The sequence below is a fragment of the Hoplias malabaricus genome, chromosome 2, assembly GCF_029633855.1.
Source record: "Hoplias malabaricus isolate fHopMal1 chromosome 2, fHopMal1.hap1, whole genome shotgun sequence".
Lineage (NCBI taxonomy): Eukaryota > Metazoa > Chordata > Actinopteri > Characiformes > Erythrinidae > Hoplias > Hoplias malabaricus.
In genome coordinates this window covers 84414723-84432691 of record NC_089801.1, presented here as the reverse complement: position 1 = coordinate 84432691, position 17969 = coordinate 84414723, and the positions used below count along the sequence as shown (strand labels likewise).

The 17969-nt window shown below is 43.0% G+C and overlaps 2 protein-coding genes across 3 annotated transcripts; one reads left to right on the top strand and one right to left on the bottom strand.

Annotated features, from left to right (window-relative positions):
• Nucleotides 1-1892: 1892 nt before the first annotated feature.
• LOC136687497 (interferon-induced GTP-binding protein Mx3-like) lies at nt 1893-13851 on the top strand. The gene is made up of 12 exons (XM_066661944.1): nt 1893-2280; nt 2766-2903; nt 3318-3472; nt 4845-4983; nt 5484-5682; nt 7085-7163; nt 7270-7392; nt 8643-8784; nt 9754-9912; nt 10972-11048; nt 11393-11653; nt 12380-13851. Exons 1-12 carry the CDS (start codon nt 2085-2087, stop codon nt 12602-12604), a joined length of 1893 nt encoding a protein of 630 aa, XP_066518041.1. The 5' UTR covers nt 1893-2084; the 3' UTR covers nt 12605-13851.
• A 166-nt stretch (nt 13852-14017) lies between these two features.
• LOC136686179 (PEST proteolytic signal-containing nuclear protein-like) lies at nt 14018-17360 on the bottom strand. 2 transcript variants are annotated; one of them, XM_066659771.1, is made up of 5 exons: nt 17258-17360; nt 15882-16099; nt 15372-15440; nt 15207-15262; nt 14018-14644 (listed from the first exon to the last, which is right to left on the bottom strand). In XM_066659771.1, exons 1-5 carry the CDS (start codon nt 17301-17303, stop codon nt 14536-14538), a joined length of 498 nt encoding a protein of 165 aa, XP_066515868.1. In that variant the 5' UTR covers nt 17304-17360; the 3' UTR covers nt 14018-14535. The 2 variants fall into 2 exon arrangements, with proteins under 2 accessions (XP_066515868.1, XP_066515867.1); XM_066659770.1 differs by having other exon boundaries at nt 15882-16102; nt 17258-17352.
• Between the last annotated feature and the right edge of the window lie 609 nt (nt 17361-17969).

The window sequence follows — 17969 nt, the reverse complement described above, 5'->3', positions numbered from 1 at the left end:
GATAAACCTGAAAACAACCTGGAGGAACAGGGAGGCCTTGCCCCTAAGCGAGGGACACCTCACACCCTTGAGAGCCTGGAAGTGCAGCCCTGACCCTGATCTGATTCTACAGGATGTATATTATATGACTATAATGTAACACTGTGTACCTGCAGCTGTCGTTTATCAGCATCATCTCCCTTTTTTTATTGATTTAATTTGATTAAATAGTTATCCTTCTTCTGATAACGCTCTCCCAGGTGAAGTCTGGAGAACGTCTAACAGCTGCTTCAGTCTTTCCTTCATTTTCTTGTTGTTTTGCTGCTCAGAATAGGTTTCCTGGGTGTATCTATGGAAACGTGCACTCAGCACGAAGGCTAAATACGGTGCACAGCAGTGTCCAAGCTCCTATTTTATCCAACACTAGGTGAAATCTGACTGTTAAAACACAAACATGGTCAATTTGGATGGAAATAAAACTACAGAGAAGTACTCCAGGACCAAATGGAAATCCCACCCTGATTAACACCTCCTTTAAATCTTACATAGTACAGTTTCAGCAGCTCTGATCCCTGAGTAGCAGCGACAGAGGCTCTAAGTTTCGTCACATTCACGGTTCTTTTTTTCTTCTATAGCATCGCTAAAAGAACATTGTAGCACCTTTATTTTTTAAGAGTGTGTGTCCCTTAAAATCTCAGTGTAAAAGGCCCCTTTACCCTACCCCTCTATCTCAACAACAACTGAGACCTTCCTTCCACAAGGAAACGCAGGAGGTGGGGGTATGGGTTGATATGGGATTTGGAACACATCACCATAACCTTGAAGGCGAACCGTTACAATGTGAATTCAGACTCTTTCAGATGTACCTTGGGGATGTTGTTATCATAGACAGGCACTTACCAAGAATTGGATGAGCTTGAGTTGTGTTTCTGAGCCAACGTCAACAGCTGATTTCAGGAACGTTCACATGGCCGAGTACCATCAAATTCTCACTGCAATGTTGCGTCATCCATCGTTAATGCCTCCCCGAGCAGAAGAGGAAAAGCTGTTACCGCTGCAGCGAAGAGACAAAATAAGAAACCCCCGGCCAGATGTCCGAGACTTTGTTTTACAACGGTTCAGGGACACACTCTTGGCCTATAAACATGGTGGACATACTTGTTCGACAAAATAGTCCCCAAAGGAAGATTATATTTTTGATTTATCACTGTTTCCCCGTCATCTACATTCCGTGTTAAATCTCAGAAGACGGGTGTAGGTTCACCGCAGGCTGCGGAGAGTAAATGTGAGCTTTGAGTTTCTCTAGACTCTAGAATTTCACACTAAACCACTCGGAACGACTTTGTTTACGTCTCAAACTGTGAATTATGAGGAAAAACGGTTGGAATATCTATTAAACGTCATTAAAAACCGAAGCTAAACTCATCAAAACATCTGAAGCTAAAACACCAGAAGCAAAGAAAGGCCTCTGTTTCATCCAGACGTAGAGCTAATGCTAGTCAGAAAATCTTCGAGCAGAAACTTATCCAGTTTGTTATGCTGTATATTTTTCTCTGTTTTCATGTAAACAACCTGTAACTCTTACATCATTCTCAAAACATTCATTTTCTGTAACCACTTCATCTTGAACAGGGTCGCTTTGGGCCTAGAGACTACCCAGAATCACTGGACGCAATGCAGGAACCGACCTGGGATCAGGGCATCAAACTTGCACTTGTACTCCCTCTGCGGCGATTTTGAAGGCAGAAATTAACTTAGCAACGAGGCTGCCGCCATCTTGTGGTCGTGAGCGGTTATGCCACTCTATAATGTACATTCGGGAAATTAGAAACTTAAAAAATATTTCAGAACTGTGGTAAAACAAGAATGAGAATATCTCACATTTCTGCGGTTGACGTTAGCATGCTAGCCTAACTCTGAGGTGGTTTTAAGGCGGAAATAAAACCAAACCAATAAAAAAAGGGGCATGTGTCGGGTTCTGGTAAAATGCCCGAGCATCAGAGCCGCGGTACGACACACACAAGGAAACCCCAGCGAGACCGGCTCTGGAAGGAGATCAGCGTCATCTACCACAGTTATTTCTGTTCATTCTGCTGCTTGTAGCGATGAATTCCTCTCTAAATAATGAGTTCGAGCTGAAAGTTCGCCCTTGTATCGATTTGATCGACTCTCTCCGCTCGCTGGGGGTGGAGAAGGAGAGGGACCTGGCGCTACCTGCCATAGCCGTGATCGGGGACCAGAGTTCGGGGAAGAGCTCCGTCCTGGAGGCGCTGAGCGGAGTGGCTTTACCCAGGGGCAGCGGTCAGTGATAATAATACATTTCAAACTCTAGCACAGTGCTTAAAACTTAACGTGAGAGAAAGTATTGAATTTCCTTGACATAATAAAATGAATTATGAATACATAATGAATTATATTTTCAGCATTGAAATATGTGTGATCTGCACATGCTGTACATACATATAACCCTGTGAAGGAATGGTGCTGGTGTAGAGTGGATCAGACACAGCAGTGCAGCTGGAGTTTTTAAACCCTGTGTCCACTCTCTGTCCACTCTGTGAGACACTCCTCCCTCGTTGGTCCACCTTGTAGATGTAAAGTCAGAGACAGTAGCTCATCTGTCGCTGCACAGTGTGTGTCGCCCGTCCTCTAGTCCTTCATCAGTGACACAGGACGCTGTCGGCTGGATGTTTTTGGGCGGTGGACTGTTCTCAGTCCAGACACTGAGGGGTTTAAAAACTCCAGCAGCTACTGCTGCGTCTGATCCACTTGTATCCCATACACAGGAATCGTGACGCGATGTCCTCTGGAGCTGAAGATGAAGCGGAGCAGAGAGCAGGGTGTATGGAAAGGGAAGATCAGTTTTCAGGGTCATGAGAAGGAGATCGCCCACCCGGAGGATGTGGAGAAGATGATCAGGGATGGTACAGTATCTGCTGAAACAGGCGAAGTAGAACTACAGCCCTGAATGCTAATGCTAATACCCATATTGTTGGAAATAGGGCTGGATGATAAAATGTTTTGTATCAAAATCTCAATTTCTATCCAATTGGTGAGGGCCAATTCAATAAGCGTACATCGTAGCGTACACTCTCAGATAAACTGTCACTGGGGTGTACCTTTTTTTTTTTTTTAAGGTGGCAGCCAAAATATATTGCTAGTAGTTTTAAGGTTTATTTGAAGTAAAAGTAAAGTAAAGTAAAATATATTTATATATATATTAAGGTGGTGGTGTTTTTAAGGTAGTATTAGACTGAGCTTAGCACTGCGGAAACAACACTATGTATTTTCAGGCGAGTAGGAAACAGCAGATCTATATCAACAATATTCTCTTTCAGCTCAGAACCAAATGGCCGGAACCGGGCTGGGAATCAAAGATGACCTCATCAGCCTGGAGGTAACCTCGGCTAACGTCCCTGACCTCACCCTCATCGACCTCCCGGGGATCGCCCGGGTAGCCGTCAAGGGCCAGCCAGACGACATCGGAGACCAGGTGAGGAGACAAAACTCACGTAAACATACGCTGAGAATAAACGTTGTTCGTTCAAGTTTCTGTGAGTTTTGTTTCGTGTTTACTGCAGTCACAGGAAGCTGTGTAAGAATGGTGAGGTCAAGTGCTGATGCTAGTTTGTATAACGTTCATAAAAAGTGCTCTCAGTGCCCAGGGTTAAATGTCCCAGTGTGGAAAGTCAAACTAGCACTGGGCTGTGCAGCAGTGGATCTGTGTTCTGTGGAGATAAATGTACCCTGCAGTGAGTAGGCATGATGCTGATTATCAGGAACAAAGCAGTTATTGTGAATCAGACGCCTGGCATGACTGGTTTTTCAGGGACTGTAACTTGATCGAGGGTTGGGCCATAGGAGAAGCAGAGAGCTTCCTGGATGGACATTTGCATTAAAGAATTTGGATATTGTGTTTTATTTTTGCAGACTAGTCTTAATAGGTCTCACTGGAAATAGCTGTAAGTGGCCAGTGAGTAGAAATCAAACGTGTCTCCACTAACATGGCCAATGTGTGGAGGTACAGAGTAGACATGTTCTCCAACAGACATTAGTAAATAGAAGGGGGTGTTTCCAATAAAGTCACCAGCCATTAGAAGTTGAGGGGGGTGTTTCCAATAAAGTGGCCAACCCATTAGAAATCCAAGGTCAGTGTTTCCAATAAAGTGGCCAACCATTAGACATAAAGAGGGGTGTTTCCAATAAAGTGGCCAGACATTAGAAGTTGAGGGGGTGTTTCCAATAAAGTTGCCAAGCCATTAGAAATCCTAGGTCAGTGTTTCCAATAAAGTGGCCAACCATTAGACATAAAGAGGGGTGCTTCCAGTAAAGTGGCCAGTCACTGGAAGCAGAGGGGGGTGTTTCCAATAAAGTGGCCAGTCACTGGAAGCAGAGGGGGGTGTTTCCAATAAAGTGGCCAGTCACTGGAAGCAGAGGGGGGTGTTTGCAATAAAGTGGCCAGTCACTGGAAGCAGAGGGGGGTGTTTGCAATAAAGTAACCAGTCATTAGAAATCCAAGGTCAGTGTTTCCAATAAAGTGGAAGGTCACTGGAAGCAGAAGGGTGTGTTTCTAATAAAGTGGCCAGTCATTAGAAGCAGAAGGGTGTGTTTCCAGTATAGTGGCCAGACATTAGAAATCTACAATAAAGTGGCTAGCCATTGGACATAAAGAGGGTTGTTTCCAATAAAGTGGCCAGTCATTAGACATAAAGGGGCGTTTCCAATAAAGTGGCCAGTCATTAGAAACACAGAGGGGTGTTTCCAATAAAGTGGCCAGTCATCAGAAGCTGAGGGGGTGTTTCCAGTACAGTAGCCACTTTATTGGAAACTGTCCGTTTACTGCGCTGCTCGTTTGTGTGTCTCAGATTAAGAAGCTGATCCGTAAGTTCATCGTGAAGCAAGAGACGATCAACCTGGTGGTGGTGCCGTGTAACGTGGACATAGCGACCACCGAAGCCTTGAAGATGGCCCAGGAGGAAGACCCCGAGGGCGAGAGGACTCTGGGTCAGTGTTAAATTATTAAAATTTCTATCTGAAAAATTAGTTACTATTTCTATTCCACAGGAGTGAGTGTGAGAGTGACTGGGTGAGACTGTTAGTGACTGGGTGAGTGTGAGTGACTGGGTGAGTGTGAGTGACTGGGTGACTGGGTGAGTGTGTGAGTGACTGGGTGAGTGTGTGAGTGAATGGGTGAGTGTGTGAGTGAATGGGTGAGTGTGTGAGTGAATGGGTGAGTGACTGGGTGAGTGACTGGGTGAGTGACTGGGTGAGTGAATGGGTGAGTGACTGGGTGAGAGTGTGAGTGACTGTGTGAGTGAATGACTGGGTGAGAGAATGGGTGAATGACTGGGTCAGAGTGTGAGTGAATGGGTGAGAGTGTGAGTGACTGGGTGAGTGTGTGTTATTCTGTTTAGGATGTGTAGTTTCTTGCTTTGTTCAGAAGGATGCGCTTACATGCTATGAATGAATGAATGAATGAACGAATGAATATGGTGGTTTCTTAGGGATCTTGACCAAGCCGGACCTGGTGGACAAAGGCACGGAGGGCACGGTGGTGGAGATCGTTCATAACGAGGTCTTTAACCTTAACAAAGGCTACATGATCGTGCGGTGCCGAGGCCAGAAGGACATACTGGACAGTGTTTCCCTGAGCGAGGCCACGGAGAAGGAGGAGACCTTCTTTAGGGACCATCACCACTTCAGGTGGGAGAAGGGTAATATCTTACCCCTGGTGACCTCCAAGTGTCATCTGACTGAAACACAATGCTCTCTTGCTCACGCTGCTTGACCAAATGAAGCACACACCCCTCTGCACTGAACATCTGGGGCATTGAGTTGTCTCTCACAAACTTATTAGCCAATGGGGACAGACTCTTGAAAGAAACCCGGCCCCTTGCAGCGTCCCGAATACCATTTATTTAGGGCTACGACTGTAATATTTAATAAATAATTGGGGGAGGAGATGTTGCCATTCAAATCATCTGCTTTAAAATTCAGAGTCTGCAGCTCAGTGTAGGTACGATTACTAGCATTTTCCTTTATCGATTTAAACTTAAACCAGTGGAAATGGGTGACTGACTGGGTGAGTGTGTGACTGACTGGGTGAGAGTGTGAGTGACTGGGTGAGTGTGTGAGTGACTGGGTGAGAGTGTGAGTGACTGGGTGAGTGTGTGAGTGACTGGGTGAGAGTGTGAGTGACTGGGTGAGAGTGTGAGTGACTGGGTGAGAGTGTGAGTGACTGGGTGAGTGTGTGAGTGACTGGGTGAGAGTGTGAGTGACTGGGTGAGTGTGTGAGTGACTGGGTGAGAGTGTGAGTGACTGGGTGAGTGTGTGAGTGACTGGGTGAGAGCTGCAGCTCACAGTGTGGGTTCTATTACTAGCATTATCCTTTATCGATTTTAAACTTAAACCAGTGGAAATGGGTGAGTGACTGGGTGAGAGTGTGAGTGACTGGGTTAGTGTGTGAGTGACTGGGTGAGAGCTGCAGCTCACAGTGTGGGTTCGATTACTAGCATTTTTCTTTATCGATTTTAAACTTAAACCAGTGGAATATTGGGGGCCAGCCGTACCGCCCACGTGAGTTTTTTTTTTAAGTCGGAATTGCAAACAAAAATCAGAGCGTGAACAAAAATTCAGGGATCGCAAACACAAAGTCAGGAAGTGCAATCAAAAAATAAGAGAACGCAAACAAAAATGGATCGCAAACAGAAATTAATGGATAGCAAACAAAGTCAAGCAGTGCAAACTAAGATTTACAGAAAGCAAACAAAAATTCAAGGAGCGCAAACAAACATTCAGAGAGTGCAAACAGAACGCCGGGGAGCGCAAAGAAAGTCAGGAAGTGCGAGCGAGAGAGCTGGCAGCACAACCACAGCCAACAGTGAGTGAAAAACACCATGACACAATTTATTTGCAAGCAATAAGTTTTACGTTAGAGTTTTACTTCATTGCTTTTTTTCTCCTTTAAATTCTTAATTCTAGCTGTTTAAAGTGTTTTGTTGAATTGTTTTGGTACAAATCTGATCCCATCTCATCTCTTCATCTCATCTGTCAGAAATTGGACCTGTGTTGAAGTTAAAACATGAAGGACACTTTGTTTCCACAGAATTCTGTACGATGAAGGCAAAGCCACCATCCCCAAACTGGCCGAGAGACTCACACTGGAGCTGGTCAGCCACATCCAGGTAAGAATAGCCTTCTCACTGTGTATTATTATTGTACTAATTTCATGTTAGGTGTTCCGGGTTCTCTGTGATAACAGATGTATGTGATTTTGTGTGCCTTGCATAGAAATCCCTTCCACGGTTGGAGGAGCAGATTGAGATGAAGTTGAACATGACGCAGATGGATCTGGAAAAGTACGGCACTGGACCTCCCACAGAGTCGGAAGATCGCAGGGTCTTCCTCATTGATGTGAGCTCAACTCTATGTTCTACAAAAATATTTGAAATTGAAAATTTCACCTGTGATGCTCCAGCAGTCAGACACAATGAATCCTAGAGTGCACAACTAGATAGCCCATCCTCCTTATCACTGCCCGATATGCTGGTTAGCACGTGTCTGCTAGCTTATGTGAAAGATCTGGGCAGTTTACATTCTTCTTTCGTGTGTTAAGTTATTCAGTGATGCATTAGGAACAGTGTGAAAAGAAGCAGAGGTTCGGCCTCACGTGTCTCAGAGGACCTCCACTAATTTGAGACTGAGGACACTGTGTGCAGTATTTATTTATTAATTTTTTTTTTTTCGTGCCACATTAGGGTAGGTTCCAAGTCATCAGTCAGGGTCGTACACCACATCACACCAAGAAGTCTCTCTGAGCAAGACTCCCTCCCTGCGTTCACGCCAGAAGAACTGCTATGGGAGAATGCATCCAGAATCCTATACATTTTCAAGGATAGTAGAGCATTTCCTGTGACAGGAGGAAGTGCAGACTTTGGCTGGAGTCTGTAACATGACAAATTTGTGCATAGATTGCATTTATGCAAATTAGCAATGTGGTGTGTTTACCATTTGGAATCAAGCACGCCAGTATGTACTTTGTGCTGCATAAAAATGGCACCTGACTTTAGTGAAACCTTGGCAATCAAAGGTAAGGTCACGTTCAGAAGGTAACTCTGGAGGCAGCAAGTAACTGAGGACCAACATGACATAAACAAACAATAAATACATAAATGAGAACACACAGGTTGACTGGTTTGGCAAAGACGAACAATCATGCTTTAAAATTAGGGTAGGAACGGCCACTCGATTTGCATACAGACACAGAAGGATATAAATGTAGAAATGTGGAAATATATAAATTAATAAATGTGGAAATACATAAATAGGGGGTGTCGCTGTCACACCAGTTCCAGGGACCTGGAGGTTGTGGGTTCGCGCCCTGCACCTGGTGACTGTTTGTGAGGAATTGGTGTGTTCCCGCCTTACGCCCAGTGATTCTGGGTAGGCTCCGGACCCACCGCCACCCTGAACTAGATAAACCGCGTACAGACAATGATTGAATGCAATTATTTATTTGTAGTTATGTCATTTTCAGTCCTCCGTGAGGTAATTGGGCACGAGACAGGAACACTTTGTGAACGTAGGGTCATGGTGTATAAAATCATCTGAATGCCCTTAAAGCTTAATAATACAAATGAGCTTTTTATTTTGGCGTGTGTTAGAAAGTGACAGCGTTTACTCAGGATGCGCTGAACCTCACCATTGGAGAGGAGCTGAAGACGGCGCCACAACTCAAAATCTTCTACAGACTCAGGGAGAAGTTTGCCAGTTGGAATCAACATCTGGATTTCTCTGGAGAGACCTGTGAGTGTTTAAGGACTTGGCAATGTCTCGTACACTGGAGTCACATCATAGGCCCCTAAGGTTGTGTCGCCATTATGTAGTCAGCCTCACGCCCATGTAGGGAATTCCAAGTCTGAGCCAGATTTCCCAATGAGGAATAGAAATGGTGTTTTCAAAAATTGCTTTTGTGGGAAACAAAAAATCCATGTCGCATGCTCATGCTAACAGTCATGCTCCCTGAAATTACGTCCCACTGAAAATGCAAACAAGACACACACTGAACTAGACCTTCAAAGTAAAGGTACTTGTTACTAAAGGCAAGAACATTAGCAAACATACTGGATCTGTCAAACTGGAGAACAACTTCAAAAGTCAGAGATTTGGACAAAGTTAAATCAACACATTCACACACAGAGTATCACACCGGAATAATGTTATTGGGGTTTGTTCTAATGTTGGGTGTTATTTGTTGTTTGTTTTTAGCAAAGAATCACTTACTGCTGAGTTAAATAGCTTTTTAAATCTCATAATCTCTGCTGCCTAAAACTTTTGCACAGTGCTGTATATTTGAATCGTCTGTATGTGTGTTTTCCGTAAATGCAAATCAAATGTTATGGTCAGATTTGTTATAAGTGTACAGTGGGCAGATCTTCAGCCAAGCGTCGGAACACAGGGAAGTCTTAACCGTCTGGTATACACAACCTTCAGATGTGCACCCGAACTATTGGCAACAATTAGAAGGAACAGCTGGGTGTGTTTAGAAAATGGAGTGGAGCTAAAGAGCAAGGAAAGCAAAAGAAACAAAGAAATAAACCAAAAACAGAACAGGAAAAGACAGAAAGAGATGTATAAATGACAGTAAAAACAAGGATGTGTAGAAGATCACATTGGATTATTATAAAGAAATGCAGCTTAGATCCGAAATTCCTTATATGGTCATTTTTCCTGCCTGTTTCAACATCTCTCACCTTGCGCACGATGAATTCACAGTTAACATGAGGATCGAGAAGGAAGTGACAGAGTATGAGGTTAAATACCGTGGCAGAGAGCTGCCAGGCTTCGTCAACTACAAAACCTTTGAGGTGATGGTGAAGGATCAGATCAAGAAGCTGGAGGAACCTGCCATCAAGAAACTTAAGGAGATCTCAGGTACGCCACATTTCGACACCTTTGGCCTAGTAAGTCTCCTCTACATTTTTGGACGGGTAATCATGTGCAAAAGCTTGGGCATGCTTGGACACGGAGGTAGCCACCCTGATGCCCATACTGGCTCATAGGTGAGTGCCTTAGTACACTCTAAAAAGAGAAGAGTTGATCCAACTTAATTGAATTGGTTCAATTGGTAACAAGTAATTCAATTAAGTTTATCCAACTTAATTTTTTAAGTTCAACCTTCAAAAACTTAAAAAATTAAGTTGGATAAACTTAATTGAATTACTTGTTACCAATTGAAGCAATTCAATTAAGTTGGTTCTTTTTAGAGTGTAGGCAGAGTTTTGACCTGAAGAAATTGGTTTTTGATACACCAAAAAATGAATGAACGAATTTGATTTTGATACAAGGATACTGACATGCCAACTTTTGCTAACCGCAATAATGCCTCGGCCATTCCTTCTTGGCAAGAATATGATATGAAAAAGTGCTGCTGATTTTGATCAGACACAGGATTATGGGAAATGCAAGGCAGTGAAGGAATCATCTACACTTCCTTCAAAAATCAGAGGAAGATCAGCAAGTAGCGTTTTATACTGTCACTCGATTCAGAATTGACTTGGAGCCCTCCTCAGTAGCCAGCATCTAGGACTTTTCAGACACAGCCTTAGTGGCCTCTAGTGGTGAACTTGCAGATGGGCACCACCTGGGTGCCCTTCCCTCACCCCTTTTTCCAGGTTGTTGTTATTTATGTAAAAACACGGAAGGTGCCCTTCAGAGCCAGTGTTAGGTTTATCCGTCTGGAGCTACTGTTGCCACACGGTGGTTTCTTGTAAGAGGACCCTCTCCCTGCGTTGATATCGTGAGCTCATGCCAAGCCAAGGGTGATTATACACTAATGAAGACATGGGATTTGGAAAAATTAACCATCGATTACCTACAAACCTCGGCTGAGCACTTTCATCTCATGTTCTGTTGTCACCTTATGATCATTGTTCTGTACTTTATGTAGCAAGTGATATCTCCATCTCCAATCTCTCATTTGATTCTCGACAGATTTCATTAAAAAGAGCTTCATCGAGCTTGCGCAGAGCAGCTTTGTTGGCTTCCCCAACCTCATCAGAATAGCTAAGGTAACTTAATGGATTCTTATGTTCTTTAATCGAACTCCTTCACAAGGAAACATATAAAAGCTCACTCTTGAGAAAGCCATGGGGTAAAGGCAGTTTTACATTAATAGACAGTTAATAATCATTACTAGATCATTTTCATTATATTAGGATTTCATTAAATGTTAGGCAAGTTATTTCTTGTGTATCATTACTTCATAATTAATTGATACAATACCCTACCATCTAAAGTTTTTTACAGTCTTAATGTTATGAATTAATGCACACTTATTGCAAACTGTTACCTCATTTTCAATAATGGACTTGTCTGTCTATGCTTCTATCTGTCTATATCTCTGTGATTCCAGTCCATGATCGAAAGCATCAAGCAGGAGAAGGAAGCTGAGGCCGAGCTAATGCTGAGGACTCAGTTTAAGATGGAGCTGATTGTCTACACTCAGGACAGTATTTACAGCCACAGCCTGAGCGACCTGAAGCAGGAGACGCAGAAGAAAGAAGACGACAAATGGAGCAAAAGTCAAAACTCATACACATCAACTTTCTGCTATCTCCCAGACAACCGCGCCACTCTTCGGGAGCTGATGAGCCACATTAAATCCTACTACAAAGTGAGTGTTTCTTAAGTTCTTTTGAGTGTTTACACTTCTGTGTTGGTGTCTGCGTCACTCTGCAATAACACCGCTGAAAATCAAACTATGCACTATACCATGTAGTACACAATGCAGTGAGGCAGTAGACTTACTTTTAGAAATCTTTAAAATGCATTTAGGGAGTAGGGCATTGTTTGGGAGCGAGTATAGTTTACATGAGGTGCCAGGAAAGAAACAAATACAAAACCATGACGTTTCTCCTGCCTGGTTGTGAGATTCAGGAGTTGTGATGAGTTCATGTCTCTGTACTTCGGTTCAACTTAAACAATGCCTGTCTGACTACTGACCACAGTCATTGAGGTCTGTTAATGTGATGCGTAGTTACACTGTAGTTATTAACACTTTCTCTGCAGCGTAGGTTAGACGTAGAAGTATAAATTGGGGTTTAGTGTGTATTCTCCCATTGTCCACAGGTGTGTGTGTGAGTGACTGAGTGTGTTGTGCCCTGTCATGGTTATGTTCCTGCCTTGCACCCAGTTATTCCCGATGTATAGGTGCTTGGGTAAACCCTGATCAGGATAAAAGTTACAAATGAATAAATGAACAATTTGTTGCTTTTTTCTTTTTTTTTGCACTTGGACCCTGGTGACACTGTCGTTCCTTCAGTTTCTGAGTGTACAGCCAATATAATCAACACCAATAACCAACCCACCTACGATACAATGTTATCTGCCCTGTGTCTAGATTGCAAGTAAGCGTCTGGCTGACCAGGTCCCGCTGGTGATCAGGTATCTGCTGCTGCAGGAGTTGGCCGTGCAGCTGCAGCGAGAAATGCATAAGATGCCGAATGATACAAAGACCACAGAGCAGCTTCTACAAGAGGAGCATGACATCGGCAACAAGCGAGCCAACCTCCTGAGCCGCAAGAAACGCCTCACGCAGGCTCGTGACAAACTCGCAGCGTTATAGGTTGCAGCCAAGTGGCACCAAAATGAGGCCAATATTTGTAAAACCAAAAGGCAGAACCCAGGTTTCAGAAACAAAACATCTGTATTTAAGGCGCCACTTTGTCAGTCACTGGCTACTGATACAATGTCCCGCTCCCAAGTTGCAAACAGATCAGATATGAAACAAGAAATTAAATGCAAAGATGGTGATAAAAGTTACTTAAAAAATGTCTGGTTAAATACAAAAATATAAATATTTTTAAAACACTTGCCATAGGAGACTGTGCTTTCGTTTACACATTTACATGTGATGGATTTTGCTTTTTGGTTTTAGAAACTGACCTCTGCTTTCATTGGAGCCCTCTCTTTGTCGTCTTATTTTAATATTTGAGCCAAGGCTGCCATTGGGGTAGATCAGGAGTGTATTACAGCTGCCTGATGTTTTAGTTTAAAATTGGTTTAATCTGGGATAATATATTTAGATACATTTTTGGTGCTCTTCAACTGCAGGATACCTACTCTACTCTCTTGGTCCCTGGTTAGTTTTGCATTACTATGGTTTACTGCCCTCAAAATGTATCGGGTGTCGTCTCTAACCCCGTCTCTAAGGGGAACAGTGGGCTTTGGAAACCACAACGGCGGTGGTAACGTTAAGCGGTGTTTACTCATGGTGTATCGGCGTGTTGTTGTTTGGGACTGAACCCAGCTCCGTCATCAGTTCAGACAGATCAGTAGAGTTTGTTCCTTCCTTGTTGCAGCGTCCAGCTCTCGCTGGATTCTTTCGTCGGCCACCGATCCAAGGAGCGTTTGAACCTCTTCAAAAGACCACGGCGTCATTTTACGAGCTGCCGTCGTGAGTCGGATAAAAACAAACGTGATCTCTGCTGCAGCTGGAGATTTTACAGATGGAGAGTTGGTGCTGGTCGTCTGCGTTGCGTGGCGTAGAGTGACGACTCTCTCTGGACGATCAGCGCTCTGCAAGGTTTACACGCCACGGTTTAGTCCCTACTCGACTCGCTCTGAACCACGAGAGAACAGCCACTAAACAAGAACCCGCTTCCAGAACCAGGACCTGATTCACCTGGTGGAGGAGCAGGAAAGCTGAGTAGAGCATAATGCAGTGGGAAAGCACCATTCGTTGTTAGTTAGGATTTTTCTGTCACTTTTTGTAGCTTCTCTGGAACAAGGTCACATCTCCGTTACTGAAACGTCTACTTTTCTGTTTTATTGATTAGTGTTTGTTAACCTTAGTTGGTACTATTTCTAATATTGCTGTTTATGTTTGACATAAAATATGTATTTACATTTTTACCATTATTTAATGTGTTCCTTGTGTTTAATCACCTCTGGCCCAGTCATACTTGTATAAACACATAAGGAGATCAGTTGAGTTCTCCTTCAGAACGAGACAAACAGGACACAGCATTTACTCCTGAATTATCTTTAATGCTCTTTCCAAAAGAAAAGCAGAACACATCACGAGAAGAGGAGCACTCATTCATATTCAACCCCTTCCTTCCACCTGTGATTCATTACACTTCCACATAAACTCATACACATCCCTTCCCTTTGCTTATAACCTGCATATCTATTAATGGGACTAATTAATTATACAGGTTTAATGAAGACAGCAGGGGACTGAAGGGCACATTATGCTGATTTAGGCCTACAGCATCAGTACAGACGAGCCAGAAAATAATCTGGAGGGTTTTAGAGCTCTGCGCCTATATAATTCATCAGTTTCACAAAGGAATGCTTTGTTTTCTAAAGCACCACGCCACGCTGTGGTGAACATCACGATCATATCGATGATAAAAAGACGCTCCAGAGCGGACACATCCCGTTATGTACATTTTTACAAAGACAAAATGGCAGATTTCAAAGCAAAAACAAAAACCCACAAACAAATAAAAAGCCCCCAATCCCGTCGTCATAAGCTGAAACGTCAAGAATCTATTGGTCAGTATGGGCCTTCAGTTTCCTCTCCCACAGTTTCTGATGATCTGAGAATCCCTGCTTGCCTTTGTTGAAGGAGTTGGGACCGGCTGATGTGGGCGTGTCCCTGTGAAGAGGTTAAACAGGTCGTAAAGTTAACGTTAAATGTCTCATAACTCAATATTTTCAGTATCTTACTATTTACATTTGCACATAATTGGCCACCTTAAAAGAATTCCACCTTAAATAAATGTTCCAAAGTATGTTCAACATAATAAACATACTAGAGATGGGTTTCTTAATGTCACGGAAACACCCAAATTGTCTTTTTATTTCTTACATTTTGTTTAGCCACAATTTAAAGCAACAGTGACAGTTCCCCGTTTCCGCCAGAGGGGGCGACAGAGTCAAAGGCTCTTTCACAGCTGAATTGTGTTGCTTTGATTTCTTAAGATATCTCTCATTTCCAAACATTACTCAGGTTAGTTCCAGCTCTGCAGCGCCCCTTTCAGGTTCAACTGTAGTATAGCTACACATGACGTATCCCTGTACTTCCACCATCAGGTATTACTCATTTGAGTCACAGTGGCTTGGCACTAAGACACATACGAGACTAGGCCCTGGGCAGATAGTGTTCTCCTGCAAGGATGTAGAGGCAATTTGGAATTTTAACCACAACACAGACCAACCTTCCAATGTTTTTCATCCTCATCTTGGCCTCTGGGGGCATCTCTTCTGGTTCACTCTGGAGAGAGGAAAGCCACGGAAAAGAACATTATCACAGTGTGTTGTTACACCTCTAATTATTGTACGTGAAATGTGCTGAGACTTCGGTGTGAACAGGGGACACTCACATCATCGTCGTCGTCAAACACTGCTGCCGGTTTCTTGACCGGCAAAACAGGAGCGACCTCTTTTGGTTTCTAGAAGAGGACAGAGTCGTCAGTGAGAAACCCTTCAAACACAGTCACTATATAAACAGCTATGACAGATTCTGTACTAAACATAATTATAACTCAGGCGCCCCCATGTGGAGAACCTACTCCACGACACATAAACTGGTTCATTCAGAGACTACAAAGCAGTTTCCCCATCTCATGTGAGTTAATTGTACATAAATTCTTACATAAACATTGTTTTTTTAAGGGATGGGTCATAAGAAAAACACTTATTGCTCCTTTAATTCAAGAATCAATCAAGCAAAACAGCACCAGAAAGGAACGATCAGTTATTTCACATTATAAAACGTGAAGACAACCGAGGAAAAGATTGATACATCCTTATTAAACTGATTCTAGAAAAATAATTGATTGCAACGTCAATGCATCAAAAACACTGACTAAGCATATGTGAAGCCTACTCACACTCGCTCCCAGCTTGATAGAAATGGGGGCAGCTTTCTTCAAGGACTGTCCGGCCATGCTGAAGCCCAGCTTGGTGATTTTGGGGGGTACAGGATGGTGTTCATGGTCCTCGGAGTTGCTGCTGCTGCTGCTGCCACTGCTGGTGGCGGCTGGACGCTTCCCAGTGCTGGAAGAGACAGTGTTACCACTTTTCACACTGCCTCCCTTCCTCTCCGCTCCTGCTGGAGGCGAGACAACTTACCAAGGTGAGCGACTGTAGCCTTGGTGACCAAAGGAGAGAGCTACAGTTACCTGAAAGGTGAGGGACGCCAGGAGGACCTGCTCAGAAGTGCTGCGGTCGGTAAGGGTCATCTTCCTAGCTCTAACTCGTCCTCTATAACTGTTCTTTTATTAATACTACGCACTACACTGCTCCTGGAAATCTTCACAGTGCTGTCGAATGGAACCAGACGTCTCTTTCTAACAGCTCCTCATTCGTTCGTTCATTTTGTGAAAGTGCTTTATCCGGATCAGGCAAACGACGTCTGGTTCCATTCGCAACCTCTGTCAATGAATCAGATGCTCTAAGTTTCTCCAGGACAGACCACTTCACGCCAAACCAAACCCTCCATCCCCGAGGTTACTGTTATAAAACACGCTTATATTTATATTTTTTGATAATATGTTAAAATCAACATCTACAGAGGAAATCCAGGTGTGCACAAACATCTGCATAAGACAGTATATACTTACCTTCACCTGTACCCTAACTCTGGCGTTTTAAATCAATAACCTACATTACATTTCTCCTAAATTAAATTCCCATGTCTTTAACCTTTCTATTTACGTTTTACTCACATCTAGCCACAAATATATAATTTCTCAATGTTTCTACTATCGTTGCAGTCTGTAAAAGTCCGCTGATTTAAAACAACATTAATATATTTAGCTGAAATCGTCATCTTAGTGCATCTCTCATTTCCACCTTAAATGCCTCAGTTGTTACGGGACCGTTGCAGCCGTTAGTAAGCGATTAATGCAGCATTTAAGGGGGAACGGAAAAGATCAATAACAATCCGATTTGACGTTAAATTTTAGCCCCTAGACCAGGATTAAAAATTCACACGCTTCACCAAGAGACGTTTTAAAGCCTTTCCAGCCTCGACCTAACGACATTCAGACCCCAAATATTAGTTAAACGCTTTAAATTATCTCTAGACGTTAAAGAGCGAAGCTAAAACAAAAACGTCACACACTCGCACGGTTTTAACTCTCCAAACCGCCACCCCTCACTCATTTCTGCCTCGTATACAATCTCTAGCGTGTTTAGAGTCCTGTGTTCTCCGGAGAGAGTTATTCTAGCGTGATTTTAATAGTTATTTTTTATGAAATTTCACCTCCTCCTCCGGACTCAGCTCCGTCTCGCTGCTGATCGTTCGCCATTACGCTGGAAACGCGAGAAAAACGGACGGACGGGAGCCGAAGAGGGACCTTCACCAAGCTGAGTAAACTGCGCATGCGCTCTGGCACTGTCCGAGGTAAACACTCTTGAAAATACAGTTAAAAATAGAATTATTTATTGTTTATTAAGCGTGTAGCACAATTTTCTTTCCCAGCTTAGTCCCATTTGAACAAACGCCACTCTTTTATTGTGTTGCTCTTTAAGATGTTTGTCTGAAGCTAGAGTTTATGTTTGTTTTGATATATTTTGCGTTCTGTGGGTGTATTCCACAAAACAGTATCCTGATAAGTACAAAGCTGACATGCAGCATATCATTAAGTTTTAATTTTTATGATTGACTTTTGTTTATTTATTTATTGCTAAAGCATTTATTTATCCACTAAACACAAGTTTATACTATTTAATTAATTATTATTTTTAAAAACAAATTTGTTGAGTATTCTTAAATTGAAAATCCACATCTCATGTTTGTTTGTATTATGATGAGTGTATATAATCCCTTTACCATTTTAATGACAAAAACATCATGTTCTCATTAGTCACCCAAGATGTTTGGATTAACCTAGAGTGGCAAAAACTGGTCCCCTGTTCCACCTCAAATACTGTGATTTCACCTGCCACTGTGGTGTAGTCATATGAATAAGGAT

What these genes read in the sequence shown, in the direction of transcription:
- LOC136687497 (XM_066661944.1), top strand. Translation starts at nt 2,085, where the DNA reads ATGAATTCCTCTCTAAATAATGAGTTCGAGCTGAAAGTTCGCCCTTGT. An exon ending in AGCTGGTCAGCCACATCCAG is followed by an intron (nt 7,164 to 7,269) that starts GTAAGAATAGCC and finishes TGCCTTGCATAG; the next exon opens with AAATCCCTTCCACGGTTGGA. An exon ending in ACATTAAATCCTACTACAAA is followed by an intron (nt 11,654 to 12,379) that starts GTGAGTGTTTCT and finishes CCCTGTGTCTAG; the next exon opens with ATTGCAAGTAAGCGTCTGGC.
- LOC136686179 (XM_066659770.1), bottom strand. Translation starts at nt 17,303, where the DNA reads ATGGCGAACGATCAGCAGCGAGACGGAGCTGAGTCCGGAGGAGGAG. An exon ending in AGCTGAGTCCGGAGGAGGAG is followed by an intron (nt 16,103 to 17,257) that starts GTGAAATTTCAT and finishes TCTCGCCTCCAG; the next exon opens with CAGGAGCGGAGAGGAAGGGA. An exon ending in TGTTTGACGACGACGATGAT is followed by an intron (nt 15,263 to 15,371) that starts GTGAGTGTCCCC and finishes TCCTCTCTCCAG; the next exon opens with AGTGAACCAGAAGAGATGCC.